At 37.9% G+C, this 17489-nt stretch overlaps 2 protein-coding genes and 1 long non-coding RNA gene across 3 annotated transcripts; all 3 read right to left on the bottom strand.

Annotated features, from left to right (window-relative positions):
* Nucleotides 1-2334: 2334 nt before the first annotated feature.
* LOC148720221 (octopamine receptor beta-2R-like) lies at nucleotides 2335-4769 on the bottom strand. Its single transcript, XM_088739679.1, has one exon. The coding sequence runs from the start codon at nucleotides 3968-3970 to the stop codon at nucleotides 2993-2995; it is 978 nt and encodes a 325-aa protein (XP_088595805.1). The 5' UTR covers nucleotides 3971-4769; the 3' UTR covers nucleotides 2335-2992.
* Nucleotides 4770-9034: 4265 nt separating this feature from the next.
* Nucleotides 9035-17225, bottom strand: LOC148720219 (uncharacterized). The gene is made up of 4 exons (XR_015993518.1): nucleotides 16650-17225; nucleotides 15974-16039; nucleotides 10712-11042; nucleotides 9035-10507 (listed from the first exon to the last, which is right to left on the bottom strand). It is a non-coding gene; the product is annotated as an uncharacterized LOC148720219 (long non-coding RNA).
* Nucleotides 12932-15047, bottom strand: LOC148720220 (uncharacterized). Its single transcript, XM_088739700.1, has one exon. The coding sequence runs from the start codon at nucleotides 14102-14104 to the stop codon at nucleotides 13415-13417; it is 690 nt and encodes a 229-aa protein (XP_088595826.1). The 5' UTR covers nucleotides 14105-15047; the 3' UTR covers nucleotides 12932-13414.
* Nucleotides 17226-17489: the final 264 nt, after the last annotated feature.

Raw genomic sequence — 17489 nt, 5'->3', positions numbered from 1 at the left:
TCACTTTCAATAAGCATTGTTTGATAATTGTTTTTTACTTAAATATATAATCAATATCTATGTGCTAAACTGAAGATTCATTCTGGCCCAGCGTTACACTCAAAGGTACCTCAACGCGCTACTCACTGTAATTGTTCCCCAGAGTTTGAGCAATCGCTGATAATGAAAACCTTTTGGGTTTGTATCATCTTAACTTTGGCTCGGTCTTAAGGTAGGAGGCATTTTTATGCACATATTTCATTCCTTTAGGATGATTATCGGTTCGGTGATTTTCTAAGAAATTTTCTGGTTCGTTGCTTACGAAACAAAAGGGTGTTCTTTTTATTAACTCAGAAGGTCGTAAAGAAAACTAATCAACCTTTGGTGTAATTTAGAAAATAACAGGACAGCACCCACCAATATGCAATATTCTTAAGGTGAGAAAGAACATAACAATTTTGAATTGATATGTATGGTGCAAAAACGGTGATCAGTGGAAAGTTTCGTCGGACAAACACCCTATCCGAACCACTCATGTTTCTAAATGTTAGCTGCTGTCAGTCAGTCTGTTCAAAAATTAAACTGGAGAGGATACGTTAGGCTTAGTTCCGTAATGGTTTGCTTGGAGCCTTTGTGAAGACGAGCACTGGCCTAAACCTTCAAGTCTCGTCTCGACCAAACAGCTTTGTTCATCAAGGGATTATCTCGTAAATGCCTTCATCATTAACCATTCGCTAAGGTCTTTTTTCTGTGACGGACGCTCAAAAATTAATTTATTAAATAAAGATGAGAGTGACTTTCGCAGTAATGAACACAGCTTAAGCAGTAGTTAAATTAAAGCATGAGAATGATTTATTTTTATAACTGCTTTGCACTGTAATCTGCAGTTCAAATATATGATATTCACATGACCACAGTCATTAGATGAAGATCAAGGAGGGCAACAAAAGATGAATAACTTGAAGTCTGTTAACTAACCTTATTATATAGCTGGCGGCGTCCGTGGGCAATATGAGACAAATCCTGCGTTTTGATTGGCCGCTCGCGATCCGTGACTCAGTTTGGACAATATCAGCGATGAAGTCGCAAAAATCGGTAGTAGACAGTCAAAACAAAAAAAAAAAACAAACGATCCTTGTCATTATTGACTCTTATGATTAAAGCGAAATATTTTTGCTGTATAAGAAATCCTTTATTGACCAAGCTTGTTCGGTCAAGATGGCTGGATATTAGCCTCGTTCTTTTATTGCGTTTTTCATGGACTGAGACGAAGTCGAGGTCCATAAAGATACAAAAAAAAAAAGGAACTCGGCTAATATCCAATCATCTTGACCTCGTACTTGGTCAATGAGGAATGTATACATTTCCAATACACCGTGTGTATCGAACAACCCTCGCGCACTAATCCTTGGGATGAGCTATCGATTAAAACCGATACTGTTGTAGCAATGGTTTCAGTAAGGCTCCGCTGCAATCGAACTGAATGAAGAATGATGTTTTTTTGTAACAGTCCACAGCCTTTTGTAAAGAATTAAGGAATTCAAAGGTACCGCCAAGGAAATAATACGCATTGCCTTTTCAATCTTGCTCCCTACCTCTTAAGCAATTTTAAGGTGAGCTTCACGGAATTCTTTGGCTTTTTCAAAACTGACAAGATAGCGATACGAGTTATTTATCAAAATGCCTTCTTTACTCTACGGCTTCTTATTTTGAAACAACGAAAATGGTAGAGTATACGTTTTCACCCGAATAAGAAAAAGAAAGGGAAAGGCAAAGGTAAAGGCAAAGCACCTAAACATCTTGCGGTGGAAAATTCAACAATTGGAGACCAGGTACTCATCGAATTTACTTTCGTTATCTGTCCCGGTTGATGTGGATGAAATGTTCAAAATATGATGGGCCCACCTTCGGTGGATGAATGTCCTATGAAACATGACTACCTTCCTTATGATAAGGCACAGTCCTCTTCTACCTCAGACACATCTGCCTCGATGACTCGGTTCCTTTAATTTTCACGGACATATATGAGATAAATGCTCAGCTGAGAGTGGATGGATCTATGTGATATGCTTTTTGTCAAATGTTTTTTCCATTCCCCATGAGTTTGTAAACTAATAACTAGCCTCCCCATGTGTGCCCACTGTGCTTAAAAACTGTTGCTGTTGGTTTATTTTTGGCGCCAAATTTGTATCACAATCATATTCTGTGACTTTATATGCAAATTTATAGAAACAAAAAGACCATCGTACACGTCACAAATTAATATTCCTAGACATCTGATCGGTTTAGAGCGGTCACATAGGGGTTAATCCAGCTCCTTGATTAGCCGTACCCAAAGGGTCCCCGGGCTTATGAGACGGGACCTCCATTTTTCGTCCCTATCCGAGAAGACTAGAAAGTCTAACCATTTGCAGATATTATTACAAAGGCTGAGTGTTGGTCCGGCCGGATTTGAACTCACGACCTCCCGCACAACAATCCGGCACTCTGCCAATTGAGCTAATCGGGAGGCAGTTAAACCGGGAGGCGAGGTTTGTGGATCACAACAGGAAGCAAGTCTTGGCGGTGGAAATGAGTTGTCCCTGGTTAGATAACCGCGGAAAGAAAGAGAGGGAAAAGAAGGAAAAAATGTGCCCCACTACGATGGGAGCTTAAAAAGCAATATACTGGATATTGCGTGGAGCGGTAGTTATTGATGTGCTAGGGGGGTGGTCGAAGGAGCTCGAGAAAACAATGAAGAAGCTTGCGGGCGCTAGCAGCAAGGAAGTCCGGCGAAAAATGCAGAAAGCGACGCTCTTAAGCTCGCTTAACATTGCGCACACCTTCAAGGCCACCGTCAAGTAACGGTGCGAACTTTAGTGTTTTAGAGGCTTTTAGAGAATATTGTAGAGACTTTTAGGGAATATATCGTTTTAGTTTTTAGACATAAACATAGTTATCTGTATAGACTTATGTTTCTTAAGAAGACATAGGCTAAGCTTTGCACCCTATGTTCTTTTATTTACTATAGCGTCTATACGTGTACACTGCATAATAATGTTGCTACTAATGTTTGCCAAGTTTTCTTGTACTCGTTCTGTTTCATGTGGTAGTGAATGCAACTGCAAACATATACCTTCATTTTAATTTTTATCACTTTATTCATTAGATTGTATTTCATACACCAAATCCGTCGTTTAATCTCCTTCTTTATGTCTCTCTTAAAGAGGGAATACGCTAACGGGTTGGCGGCAGAGTTTAACACCAGAATAGGGATTTTGTAGTGAACATCATTACATGTTTTTTTCAAATTACTGAATATGTACACAAAAGAACAGCGCATATAAAGACTGTAGCACAGAAGAAATATTCCTATCACAACTCCTGTCATTATAACAGCTGACTTTTCCTGCGTTTTATACAAAAAAGTATGGTTAAAACGTAACTGTTTCGCTAACAAACGAGTGGCTCGATTATGTTTAAAGGCAATTCGTAACATAGATAGAAAGCAAAACACACATATGACAGTTGGAAGGAACTCAAAGATAATCAGAGTTAGGATAGTGAGAAACATGAGGTGAGATGGAGTTGAAACGAATTTTGGAAAAGCATAAAAAGTCCGAGCAACAAACGGAACTGACCAAGACAAGGAAAGCATTTGAATGATACGGCGACGTGTCATAAAAGTCAAGTATTTTAAAGGTTCAACAACAGCAATGTAACGATCCAGGACTAAGCTGCACAAGTTCATCACGGACGCAAACGCGAAAAAGTTTCTCACTATGTACATTATGTTATCCTCTGAGTTGCAACCTGCCACCCTGTTGCAGATGAACACGGTGGGAACCACTGTAATCCCAACGCAGAGGTCTGCCAGAGCGAGTGAAACCACAAACGCGTTGGTCTTGCTTCGAAGATTTCGCTTGCTGGTAAAAAGGAAGATTATAAATCCATTGCCAGCTATCGCCAGAATGGAAAAAAACCAACCAACAATCCAAAACCAGGTTTCCATTTCTTCGTCATTCCTTGATGGTTCACCTGTTTATAATCCAGGAGGTTAAGAAAATTAATATTCAGTAATTATCTTAGGTTGCTAGGTTAATGGACGGGAAGTTACAAAATAAAAACACCTGGTCATCTTTCGCTTCTCCTTACCGACGCGTTTAAATAAGGATGGATGAAATGTTATTTCGTGTCACCGGAAACAAACACAAAATAACTAGCGTAATGACGGTGCATTTCAGTTTCTAGATGCTGAATGCAAGTTCTGAATTTGAGATACATTCCTTTTTATACAATACTTGTAGGCATTTGCAAAAGCTAAGTCCCTCAAGATAGCTATAATTCGCCGATTAAATTTGCGGGTATTGCAAAATTGTTCAGCCAACCAGTGAGAGTGTTCTGACAGCTTGTTTTAGCTCATATGGTAACTTGGCACTTCAGTTAGATCACAAAAAAAAAAAAAAAAAAAAAAAAAATTGTAGTGCTTTCATCTGCTTTGTAAGTAGACACTTTTTGATGTTATATTGACATAAACCAGTAAAGTTGGCTAAGTGTTTTAACCCGCCCTATGTTGAACACAAGATGAATGGCTTTATCTTTGAGTTATTTGTTTTTACGTGAGCTGAGCTATTGTTGATTAATTATTTTTGGCTCCGCTCTGGGGAAAGAAATTTAATCGGATAATCGATTAGCCATCAGCGCTGCTACTTCTTGCCATAGTTGGCATACGGCCGGTGAAAGAGCATCACTTGTTAACTTTTAAAACGTTGAACAATGATAAAAAAAAAGGCGGGTGGACAGGCTCCTGCCAGAATAGAACTACGTTGAATCAGTCTATGTTAATTTTGTTTTTAGTTTGAAGTCTTCAGCTAAAGAATGCCTACAAATACAAAATTATCATTGTTAACAGACTATTGTTAGTTGTAATACTGATATTACCCTTGATACGAGCTTGATTCACATAATTTACTTACATTATTTGTTATTCCGATCATTTCCCTTTCCTTAATAACAATGGCAATTCTAATTACGACAGAATATTTTGTTTCTCACACTTTTGAAAAATACCACATCTGCATCAACACCCACTGACTCAGTTTCACTTTGACCTCGGCTAACAACAATCAAATACGAAAGGCACAAAAAAAAATCAAATCAATTACACGATTTTCACGATACAAACTTGCCGCATGCGATTGTCGCAAACGTCTCATGAAATGTTGTAGGATTTTAAAACATGTTTTAAGACAATGGTAGCGGAAATCGATAAAAAAAAAACCTATTTTAGAGATAGATGTCCATCGAGTAGGGGGAGGAAAGTAAATTTTTCTTGCGTCAAAATGGCGGACGAAGTTGCCGTTGATGGCAAGTCATCGAATAAAAAAAGCGAAGGTAACTCTTTCAAAAGATGAGACAAAGACCTTAACTTCTCTGTGGAGTGAAAAAAGAATTCCATGCCAGTTCTATAGCCCGCAGAAGGAACATTCTAAGAGGGAGTGAAGTGTAAGGGATTTTGCGCGTGAAAATAGTTGCAAAACATGTCGTAGGCCGATCGCATGCAACAAACGGTTGTACAGTATAAATTGGCCCTCAGTGCAACAATAATGGCTGCCAGAATTGTACTTGATATGCTTAAACATTTCGCATTTGCTGCCGAGGAGATAAGTATCGTTCTTCACGTCTTTAAAGGTTGTTTTGAGTCTCGGATTTCAATTTACATAATTTTGAACACATTCATAATAATAACACTGGAAATGGAAAAAACATCTGTGGGCGCCCGTCATGCACGTCGTTCAGTTGCTGGGGCCAAAACCGCTCTTGTTACCAGCCGCTAATTATTTAAACATACTAACTGATGAAGTTGAAAGTATTTCTGATAATTTGAGTTTTAAGTTTCATTAGAAATATTGAACTTAATGCCTGCTTATTTCCTAAAACTAAATGTATTCTATTTTTTAATTCTTAGTTTTCACTGTTTAAGCATTAATTTTTTATATTGCTATTATCTATTTCAATTAGGGCTCCCACTGAAAATCCACCTTGTTGAAAAATATCTACAACTTATCTAAAATGGACTTTGTTGAGAGTCATGATAGACCACTTAAACCACTGACAGTTCGTCCCTAGAAAGCCTCTAGCTGGAATTAACTTTCCCGAAATCAAAAGGATTCTTATTCTCCTGAGGACTGACAATTTTTGGACACATTTAAATTGGTTTTGGAAAGAGTCTAAGGAGAGGATAAAAATTAAACATTGCTGACTGGTGATCTCAGTTAGGACTTAAAAACGCCGGTGGAAGCATAGTTAGTATAGAGGGACTCTACTAACTATGGTGGAAGGAAAATATTTAAAGGCTGTGAAGAGAATTTTTCACGTGCATAACTTCTCGCAACTGATCCAGTGCCCACTGAGGGTAACCAAACTCACCGTTACACTTATCGATCTGATGATAATAGACAGTCTTGGGAACACTGAACCTTCTCAGTCTAAGTTATCATAACCTTGTCCTGTATCTGCACTTTGAAAAATTCACACCGAAGAAAATTGAATGCATAGACTTTAGAAATTACTCGCCGCAAGAATTCTATTCTAATCAAATGAATTGAGCGCTAATCACAAACCATTCGAGATACATGCGGTCATAGACCAAAAGTTGCAACTGAGGCACCACAGAGACATGTATGTATTATCAAGTTTCTTCCTAGATTTCTTATGTATGAGAGTTCGACCACAAGCGCCCGTGATGTTCGTCACCAACTGCCGCGTTTCCTCTAGAATAGTCCAAATATGGCTGTGAAAAAGTTCGCAAAAAGGGCTCAGATTACGCTATTCAAAGATTCTCTCCTGGTTCATGTTTAAACGATACTCTCTGGGAAATTTCTTGTAAATTTCACGTCGGCACGGGTTATAAAATCATTTGCCCCAAAGTTTTATTACTGATTTTAAAAGTCTAGTGATGGCTTTCACTGCCCACGTAGGAGTAACGATCAGAAGTAGTTAGTCATCGGAAATATTGGCTCTTAATATATCCTTATTTTTTTGACTTTGTTAAAACCAGAAAAAGCAGTCTTTACTTAAGGGAGAGGTAAGGAAAGAAATGAAATGAAAAAGTTAAAACAGATCAATGTTCTTGAGGTTTGATGAATATGGAACTCAACCCAGTTGATTGAATTTCCAGATGGTTCTCGGTTTGTCACAGCAGCAATGCAAAATCAGTTAAATAATTAAGCAAAAAAATGCCGGAAATGGCGGTTTTCCCAGGGGGACCCTATATTTCCCAAGGAATTAAATATTTTGAGCTATTATTTTCCCATATTTTTTAACTTGTGATATTTAACATTTGTACCGAGTTTGGGTCAAATCGGTGATTTCAGCTGTATCGCCCTCGGCCCGGTTTTCTCGTGGACACGCTCTCAAGAATAAATGAGATCGATTTGACACTATAACGTACTTATTTTAGCCACCATGGAGTAACCATAGGGAATCGTAAAAAATATAAAGGAAAACAAATATAACCCGTAAAAAAGATCATATTTTATAACAGCACTACATTATGTCCTTTTCTAGAGCGGGTATAAGGAAGAAAGCCACAGGAATTTGATCAATGGTCGGTTCACGGTCCAGCGCTTGAACCATTTAAGAATAAATTTCTCATTTTGAAGTATCGTTTATTTATCCATCTCAATCATTAACACCCTCTTTGGAAACTATATCACTGTGATATTGACAATAATATCACAGCAGCTCCACACTGATATATCCCAATTGATCGACGTCACATCCTCAGCATTCAGAGGGAACCTGATTCGAGATTTCGGGAGAAGTGGGCCAAGTCCAAATAATCGCTAAGTTCACGACGTGGACGAATGCTAATTTATTCAGAGCTATTATTATTATTATTATTATTATTATTATTGATGTTTGCCAAAGGTAGGTTTTTGCAACTAAAAGCACAGTCATACTCATCCAAATGATGCCCGAGGAAAAGCGAGACATAGACATCTAATCAGTCCAATTTTTGTTATTTGCAGTTTGTAGTCATGATAACGTCGGATGACCAAAGGCAAGAAAGTTCCCTTCCTGGCTCCACAGTTTACCAATTGCAATGTGTACATAATATTGTAACTCTACCAACAGAACTTGACTCTTTTCTGTTTTACGTTTTTATGTAATTTCGCCAGTTATTAAATTATTTTGTATCATGCCCACTCTGCATTGAAAATACAGGGGAGTGGTGAAAAAACAGAAGTCGTTTAGCATATAAGCTGTTAAGTTTACAACTTCGCAATACTTTGTAACTCTTGAGATAGAAATTGAATTTTGTTTGCCCTATTAACGGCTTTCACGTGAGAAATTAGCACTGTCTGTACGTTTGTCATATATAATGCTGATGCTGCGAGACAAAGCAAGAAAATATGCTTCATCTCTTCAATTTTTAGTTTTGCTGTGTAAGCATGAAAAATAAATGAAAAATAAGCACGCAATAGTTACACAATGTTGTTTTCTGTTTTAAAATGCTAATAAGGTAGATCCAGCGTTCTCTACAAGCGTGCTGGATCAAAATTTTGTTTGAACTGTCTGTCCTCAATTTTTGATCACTTCAATGATTATGTGTAACTTTACCCTCCTAAGGGGTGCTTAAGTAAAGCTATCCAGATCAATTATATTATTCTTCTCATCAAACATTCATTACTTGTTTAAGGGTCGAAGTATCATCAAATGATGTTTAATTGGTTATTACCGAACCAACAAAGGTGATATCATTTTCAATATAACTAGACTGTTACTAGTTTTGTTGCTGTGTAAGCATGGGTTTGTTTAACATACCTAGTGACAGTTTAATTGAAAATGATGAGAATAAAAATGAAAATGATTGAAAATGAAAATGAAAATGCGTGTTTTGTGCAGGTGTTTAACTTTAATGAAAAAGAAAATTTCACCTCTTCTTCACCGGCCACCTGAGCTGTGAAAACTGTGCCACCTGTCAAGTGAGAACTTTGGATGTTCCCGCTCATTCGCAGCCAGTTTTCCTTTTGCATTATAGGAAAGTTAATTGCTCTTCCTGCATTTCAACAATTTTCTCTATGATTTTATTAGCTTTGAAAAAACTTACTCATAGGGTTCAAAAAATTGCGTAATTCATAATAAAAGAAGGGTGTTATGACGAAAGTAATATGCCTCGAATGCAGAGTTCTAAAAATTACAAGACAAGCGTTTGGTATATGGTTAACACCTGATTGCCCCAAGTGTGCGGGTATCTCTATATTTTTCATTCACCATCATCTTGAAAACAACAAAAATAAATGAAAATTCTGTCCTTTAAAATGCCTTCTTATTTCATGAAAAGCAAAGATTGGAGTTGCTGCTATCTCTTCATTTTTTTTCCCTTTCGAAGCCTAAATTAACTCGCTGGAAAAAAATTAATTTGCACCCGAGGAAATTCGCTGGATAGCTGGTGGCACTACAAGTTGCGAAATATTTCTGCAATGAAATAAATCCTTTATCAACCAAGCTTGTTCGGTCAAGATGGCTGGATATAAGCCCCTTTCTTTGCCAAGAAAGAACCCGTCCAATATCCAGCAATATTGACCTCACGCTTGGTTAATAACGCATATAACTTGATACGTCGTCCTGGCATTCTAGGAAAGAAATCAGGGATGAAACTCCGTCGAAATGCTCGCAGCTACTACAATCTTTCCTTTCCATGAAAAAGTAATTTTTTATTCTAATTTGTTGCGGTGACTATTTGTTGGTTTCACGACCTCTTTCACTTTTATGTACCCTCAAAAAGAGTCACAGAACAAGCGAACAACTAGGCATAATCACGTCACGCAATACATCAGGCCAGATTTGTCTAGCTGGATTTCTTGATTACAAGGAATTGCTAACTTTGTTGCTCAAGAAAGTTACGGTGAGATAAAGCATAAAATCATAAATGACAGGAAATTATTTGCAGAAGGAGGGCATTTTCTATTTCTATCAGACCAAACTAAACCGTTTCTGAAGTCACCATAGCGAGTGATTTTGGAGCGGAATGTCTGTCCGCTCAGGCAGTTCCTTCTCGATTACAACAAAGGAGTGTGTCCAAAGTCATTACTGCGCGTGATCTTAAGCTCACTGCCACTGACCAGTTAGAACCCTGCGATGATCATGTCCACGATGTATGACGAATCAGCGGTTTCTCCTACAGCTTCAGCACTGTCATACCACCAGTATCCTGAGTCATTCATCAGCTTTTGTTTTCACTGTTTGAAAACCGACCGAGAAGAGTCCAGGCCTCATCCAATGATACTATGTCGCAATAAACCTGGAGAGAAAGTATGAATCCCATATAAACTTGCAGTCTTTGATCCAATTCTATTTTTTCGTGTATTTTCTGAAAGTTAAGATACCGGTAATGATAATTCAGGTACTAGAAGTTTGTCGGATTTCATTTTTGTTTCCTGAGGCTCCAGCCAATATCTACCGCTGACTGCCATCCCTTGTTCGCTGGCTTTGATCTCTCCACACGACTCCACAGGAATCTCGGGAATGGAGCCTAAAGAAACTTGACAAAAGGAACAATAAAATGGTTATCGTTCGATAACAATTACTTTCTGGATCCTCTTACATTTTATTAACCAAGCAAAGATCATTAATTTCAACAAGGTATATTCCATATCAAATTGCATAATATAGTTACTTTTTTTCATTTTTGTACTAGTCTTTGATACAAAAATACTGATAAAGACTATGTTTTTTGAATCCACACCTCTGTTTTTCCACCGTGGCATGTAAAATCTAGTTTCATCTTCGACAAACTTCTCAGGTCTTGCTTCCTTGGTTCCCTTATTCAACTCACAAATTTTACCAGTTTTGACGTAATTGTAGCTTTGACAAGTGAGCTCGCTGTAGCAAAACACCAGACATTCGCACGGATCGTTTCACCGTTTTGTGTTAAAGACGTGACCTTTGTGAGCCTTTACACTCTCTGACTGCTCAACGGGCCGCACACCCCGGACTAGCGGCTATGCGCACAGGGAGCACAGGTAAAAAGTAGGGAGGATACAGTACTGATAACATCTGGCTTGGATCGAGTGATGCTGCAAAGAAAAAAAAAATCAGTTAAAGTGGTTGTGAATGACTACCGAGTAGACCTCCATTATAAGCAGAGTAAGACCCGCGTGTTCTCCTCTCCCAAGAAGATTTGTAACGAATCGGAGAGTGGTTTGCCGTCGCTGACTGGTATTGCTCAAGGCCTCATACGAAACACTCATGCCGAAGTACTAATAACTAGACGCATATTTGTGTTCATTCGCGTATTCTATTGGCAAGAAACTTTGTTTTTTGTGTCTACATTTGCCTAAGTTTTTTGAGCAATTATTGGTATATCCCTTAACTGTTTTATGTCTGGGTATGCCAGAGATGCAGTTTTCTCGCATATGTATACAATGACCTGAAACGGTATTCGTTACGTAGTGTGAAGCCCTTTTCTGAGGTGGGGGGAGGTAGTGTCATATATTATTGGATATCGTTTCAAGACTTATTGCTAGACACCATTTCTTTTTTTTTTTGAGTTTTGACTGAATTAAATTGTTTTGCAGGTTAAGGGGTTGTAGCGGGGTGAGTCATTTGCCAAATAGGTTGTCTTCTCATGTTTTCTCTTTTTTGGTTAACAAAAGATTCTAGGTTGAGATAGCTTTTTCAGTTATAAACAGCCCCTAATGCTTATTTTTCTTATCACCAAAAGAAAACAAAAAGTCACTACCAAAGCTTGTTAACAGATGATAGCTGGTTGTGTTTTAAACTTTGTTTACGGTTGGCGGTTGATTATTGATCTCACTTACTTTCTACGGGACACCTTAAACAAATAGCTTCACATTTGTTAAACATGATACCGACAAAGTGTAACTTTGACAAGACCGAACTCCGATGAAAATTCGTACCCAAAAAACTTAGTGGCTTCCATTGTGTACATTATTTCAAATCACAATTTCCTCACCTATCCTAAGAGTTATTTTGATAGAGCGCACGCGCAAGCCGTAATGAGCCACCGGGGTGTATATTTCTTCAAACAATAACTTCCACTATTTGGATATATCAACAAAGTTGAAATGGTAAATTGGCCACCGTAACGATTACAAAAGCTGACGTTTCGAGTGTTAGCCCTTCGTCGGAGCGAAGGGCTAACGCTTGAACGCTAACGCGGCTCCGACGAAGGGCTAACGTTTGAAACGTCAGCTTTTGTAATCGTTACGGTGGCCAATTTACCATTTCAACTTTGTTGATATATCCAAATTATTTCGTTACCCCCACCAACGCAGCCCCAAACAGTTTCTTTAGAAACTATCAGCCTTTAATAACTTCGACTGCCGAGTTATAAAAGTTACAAGACAAGCGTTTTTTTATATGCTTAACACCTGTCGGGAATATGTTTTTGCGGTGCTAGAATTTTACCACAAAAGTTTTCTTCAATCAAAACAAATGATTTCAACTAAACATGACACATGCGAATAATGATGTACCCAGAGAGAGACTCTTATTCCATAGGAGAATATAAAAAGAAGGGAGGCAGTTACTCGAATTCAAATAATTTCCTTTCCACATAGTTACTACATCAATTTTTACTTCACCGAGCGCGAGGCTTTTCATCAACATAGCCTCTTTCTTGAGTGCGTGCGAGCACCAAACATATCAACAGATTTGCGAAAATATTTTCATTCATTCTGGATAACCTTGATAAAATTTTAGTAGATCTTTATATCAGTGGTCGTAAATTCTTTGAGAAAAACTTTAGTCTTGAAATATCTCAAGGCCTCACCTGAAGCAACTCTTTTACTACTCTCGTGCTCTGCAAACTACCTGCGCGCGTCTATTTCTCGATACGCATGCGCCAAGCGAGACCAAATTTTTAATTTTGCGTTGTTAGTTGGTTTTGCTCTGGTTTGTTTTTCTCATAATCCATAACAACTGAATTAGTCTTAGATAAAACGAGTACATATTGAAGAAAATAAAATAAACCCTCGGAAACCGTTATTGAAGTGTAAAACCTTCCTTCGCTTCATTGTGCTTCGGTACTAAATGAGTTATGTTTTTGTTTTTGAAATATTGTTTTCCCCATAGAAGCATGCCAACAACACCACCACCACAACAATGTTCCTCTACGGAAGCAGATAGACAACAAGAAGGTGAAGATGAAAATGAATGTGCAGAGAACACAATTGAAACAGAAGTTGAGGAGCCTGCCAGAGTCTCAGACATTCAAATTTCGAAAGTCTATCAAATCCAACTGTACGTGTGCCAGAAAATTACTTGCCTGTATTGGTTTCGTTATTGGCCGCTTCAAATGGTCTGTTACACTTTTTTGTTGTTGGTGTAGATGGCACAGACCGACAAATAGTGTGACAATGTCTGACAATGTTGTGACAATGTAGTGACAATATTTCAAAAACAATATTTGGGCTTGAGCATTTTGTCAATCTTGAGGGGAAATGAGAGTTGTTATTAAACTAAATTTGGTTGCTATTCTTGCATATGTGTTTTCCATTTCAACTATTTTCCCAAATAGAACATTGGGATGAAGTGCAGTACTTTTATCAATCTTATCAATTTTGACACAGACATAATCATTGACTTCAAATTTCTTTACACTCGGTCTTGCGGATTTCATTTTTTCATTGTCGTTATTTTGTTTTTGATTTGTTTGGCTTTTTATTTGTTTTCTGTTTTGAGATGAACTTTCTTCAGCTTTTCTTTTGGAGGTAGGATTGTTTATGTCTGAGACTCTGGTAGGCTCCTCAACTTCTGTTTCAATTGTGTTCTCTGCACATTCATTTTCATCTTCACCTTCTTGTTGTCTATCTGCTTCCATAGAGGAACATTGTTGTGGTGATGGTGTTGTTGGCATGCTTCTATGGGGAAGAATGCCAAAGACAAGTTCATATGGGCTTCTTGAAGTTGCTCTGTGTATTGTGACATTTCTCTTATAGGCAGCCTCTCCAAAAAATCTGCACCAGGTATTCAAGCTGACTTGTTTCTCCTTAAGGATGTTTGCTAATTTTTCCTTAACAGTTCTGTTGTTTCTTTCAACTAGTCCCTGCGTTTGTGGAGTTCTTGGAGCTCCATGAACTAGGTCAATTTTATGTTTATTGCAAAAGTCTATCATGTTCTTATTCTTGAATTCTCTTCCATTATCTGTGTGAAGCTTTTTGGGAAAGCCAACCTGCCAAAAGAGTTGTGTGACTGCTTCTACTACTTCCTCACTGGTTTTATGTGACAGAGGAAAAAGCCAGGAGAACTTGCTGTAATGATCAGTTGCATGTAAAAGCCAGTTGTAGTTTTTTCCACTAGAACAATTCAAATTTCGAAAGTCAATCAAATCCAACTGTACGTGTGCCAGAAAATTACTTGCCTGTATTGGTTTCGTTATTGGCCGCTTCAAATGCCCTGTTACACTTTTTTGTTGTTCGTGTAGATGGCACAGACCGACAAATAGTGTTACAACATGTTGAGATATTTCTGCATATGTTCTCTTTAGAAATTCTTTAGTTTTATCTCTCCCGCTGTGTGCGGTTGAAGAATGAGCTTGGGATAAAATGCCGTGAAGTTGGCTTTTAGGTACTACAATTTTTCGGTCCTTGGACAAGATGTTGTCATTTTGAATGGTCCATTGCTTTCGCTTAATCGTCCCTACATCTGTCTTTGTTAGTCCGAATTGCTCGTGATTCTTGGGTTCATTTTTGAGTACTTCGCATTATCGTAAAATTTATCATCTATGAAGACAGTCAATTTACTGTTACTTTTTTTGGAGCCTTTAAGGGCATCTAACTTTTGGTAAAACGTGTCTTTAGTGACACAAAACGGTACACCCTCCATCGCTTTCTTCGCTTTCGATGACTAAGTCCCATTTTCATACAAGTGCGCATGTGCACGCACGTTTTGCATAAATTAAATTTTGACCGAGGTGAGTCTGGTACCAAAGAAAGAATAAATGGAAGAAAAAAGTGAATATTTAAAGAACAAGGACTATGTGGTATAGAGAAGAGTGTGATGGACAGGAAATCTAATCTGCTACGAAGGTCGTAGGTTCAATACGCAGAGGGTAAGTAATGCTTCTTTATTCTCAATGAAGTATTGGTATTAATAAAGATGGATGGAACTTAGTTAGTATTTAATAAGCAGAATTGTGAGATAGTGAAAGAGTAGAAGTGGATAGAAGGGAAAAGGGACCACGAGAGGAATGTGAAAGTGATATAATTAATTTTGTTAATTCCTCTCTATCTTTTAAGAACCCCCTAAAAATACCAGGCCCCTATTTTTCATCCACACCCCAAAAAATGAAGGCCCTTTTTTAGACAGTTGACTGAGTAAAAATTACCTGGTTAAAATAGAAAATACCTAGTTAAAAAATATATTTACCTAGTTAAAAAAAAATTACCTACGGAAAAATTTTAACTACAACATATACACACCTATGGTATCCTTTAAATGTCTTCTTTCCACCTTTAAAATATTTTTATTACCATTTCATTAGGGAGACATTAATCAATTGTTTACCATTAATTACAACATTGAACAGGAATTACTGAACTTAAATGGTCAATTCTAGTACAATATTTTTGTAGTTCTGAAAGCATGATTTATTTTAATGTCAGCAGGAAAGCAAGCAAACAAGGTAATAATTGTGCTGGTGAGCAGGCACTATCAAGCATGCATTCATGACTTAAAAAGCTATTAATATATGATATAGGAAGAGAGTCATTCCAGTGATATGTGGCCCATTCTATTTCTCTTTGTGGGCATTAGTAGCATTAAATACCTAGTAAGAATATCTTATAGCCCAATGCAGAAAAGGCAAGGGATATATTCCCACCTGAAACAATTACCTAGCAGCTCAAACTAGTTTTGCTGTTGTTTCCATACCCTGCCAATGGAATTCTGGTTGCTCTACAAGCTAGAAGCATGAAAATTGTGGCCAATTTGTTATTGGGGTTACAACTATCCCTCTTATACCCACAGACAAAGCATAACTCACCTTTTCATATTTAAAACTTTCAATAATGTCCTGTGTCACTCCTCGTGTTTGTAAGAAATTACAAACCTGTAGAAAAATGAAGAAATCTGTAAACTATGTTTGGATTATACATAGTGGAATGGTAGCCCCCAAAAGTTACAGTAATCATACCTGCCGGAAAAAAATCAGGCCATTGTTAAAAATAAGGGTAACTTGTAAACTGGCAATAAAGTCGGGCTTAATAATATTATTGACCATTTTCTTCTTTTTTTTTTTTGAGGGGAGGGGGGTGGGGAAAGTTATTCAAATGCTAAGTGGTTTGCCTGTGGGGGATGGACGCCCCAAGATTTGACTGATATGGCACGGCACAAAACCAGCAGTTGCTTATATTACAAACAAAATGTTTGTTAAGGAAGTGAGGACAACATTAATTTATACAACAATGAAAGCGGGACGCTTAATACATTTCAAGACGGGCTGATTTTGTTTTCATTCGCATGGTTTGGTTAGCTTATTTGATCCTTACTGCAACGCAACAAGTACAGTTCGCACAATGACCACGAGTGTTGACAGAAACAAATAGCTACGTGATTCAGAAATGCAGAACAATTAACTCATTCCACTCCGCTCAGCCGACTCTTAGAAATTGATTATTTATGAAGATACCATACGACATTATGAATATTCACGAGCTTACCTTCAAAAGATTGCTACATGTTTCCAGCGTTTCCGCTCTCTCCGCCATGTTGTTCCAAAAACAACACGAGCCTGCGCTAATTGAACCTTGTTCCCAGGCACCAAAAGTGGCACTAAAAGTGGCACTAAAAGTGGCACTAAAAGGGGTACAAAAAGTGGCACTAAAAGTGGCACTAAAAGGGGCACAAAAAGTGGCACTAAAAGTGGCACCAAAAGGGGCACAAAAAGTGGCACTAAAAGTGGCACTAAAATAAAAAAGATGTGTGTCCCTTACAGGGCTTCGTAGTCACATTAGGCAATGTGCCCTGATGACAGATTTTTACACCAAAGTGACCACATTCACGCTAAACTTTGCCAAGTGCGACCCATGCCTAAATCAGGAAATTGTCACAATCTCGTAAATTGGCGAACCCCAAGGAGAATATTCACGGTAATTTCATGTAATTAGTGATAATCAAAGGCTCTGTGAGCCAACTTGTGAATTGGATAAGCCAATGTTATCATATAAGGGGAAAAATTACCGAATTGTGATTGGTCAAGGCAGAGGGCATTTTTTCTTAATTCTTGTAAGAGCGCCGATTTGAAAGGTAAACTTTTGTTAAAAAATTTTGCGTCTTTCCGAGCTACCTAAATGTAAGGAAAGGCCGCACATTGCCATATGCTGTACAATAAAAGTTCTATAATAGTTTCATCTGGACGATATTTCATTTCACGTAGGTATTTATGTTTCGATTACTCTGGCATTTACACGTTTGTACTTAGCAAGAGCATTCCACCTACACCTTCACCCCCTATACGGTCAACTTTCTTCGCCTCCTTGTTCATTAGCATTTTACACCAC

Source organism: Stylophora pistillata, chromosome 11, assembly GCF_964205215.1.
Source record: "Stylophora pistillata chromosome 11, jaStyPist1.2, whole genome shotgun sequence".
NCBI classification, from domain to species: domain Eukaryota; kingdom Metazoa; phylum Cnidaria; class Anthozoa; order Scleractinia; family Pocilloporidae; genus Stylophora; species Stylophora pistillata.
Note: the sequence above shows the minus strand (reverse complement) of the source record. Positions and strands in the feature narration are given on the sequence as shown.

Bases quoted from the DNA above. Each gene is read 5' to 3' on its own strand.
- LOC148720221 (XM_088739679.1), bottom strand. From the start codon at position 3,970: ATGGAAACCTGGTTTTGGATTGTTGGTTGGTTTTTTTCCATTCTGGCG.
- LOC148720220 (XM_088739700.1), bottom strand. From the start codon at position 14,104: ATGATAGACTTTTGCAATAAACATAAAATTGACCTAGTTCATGGAGCT.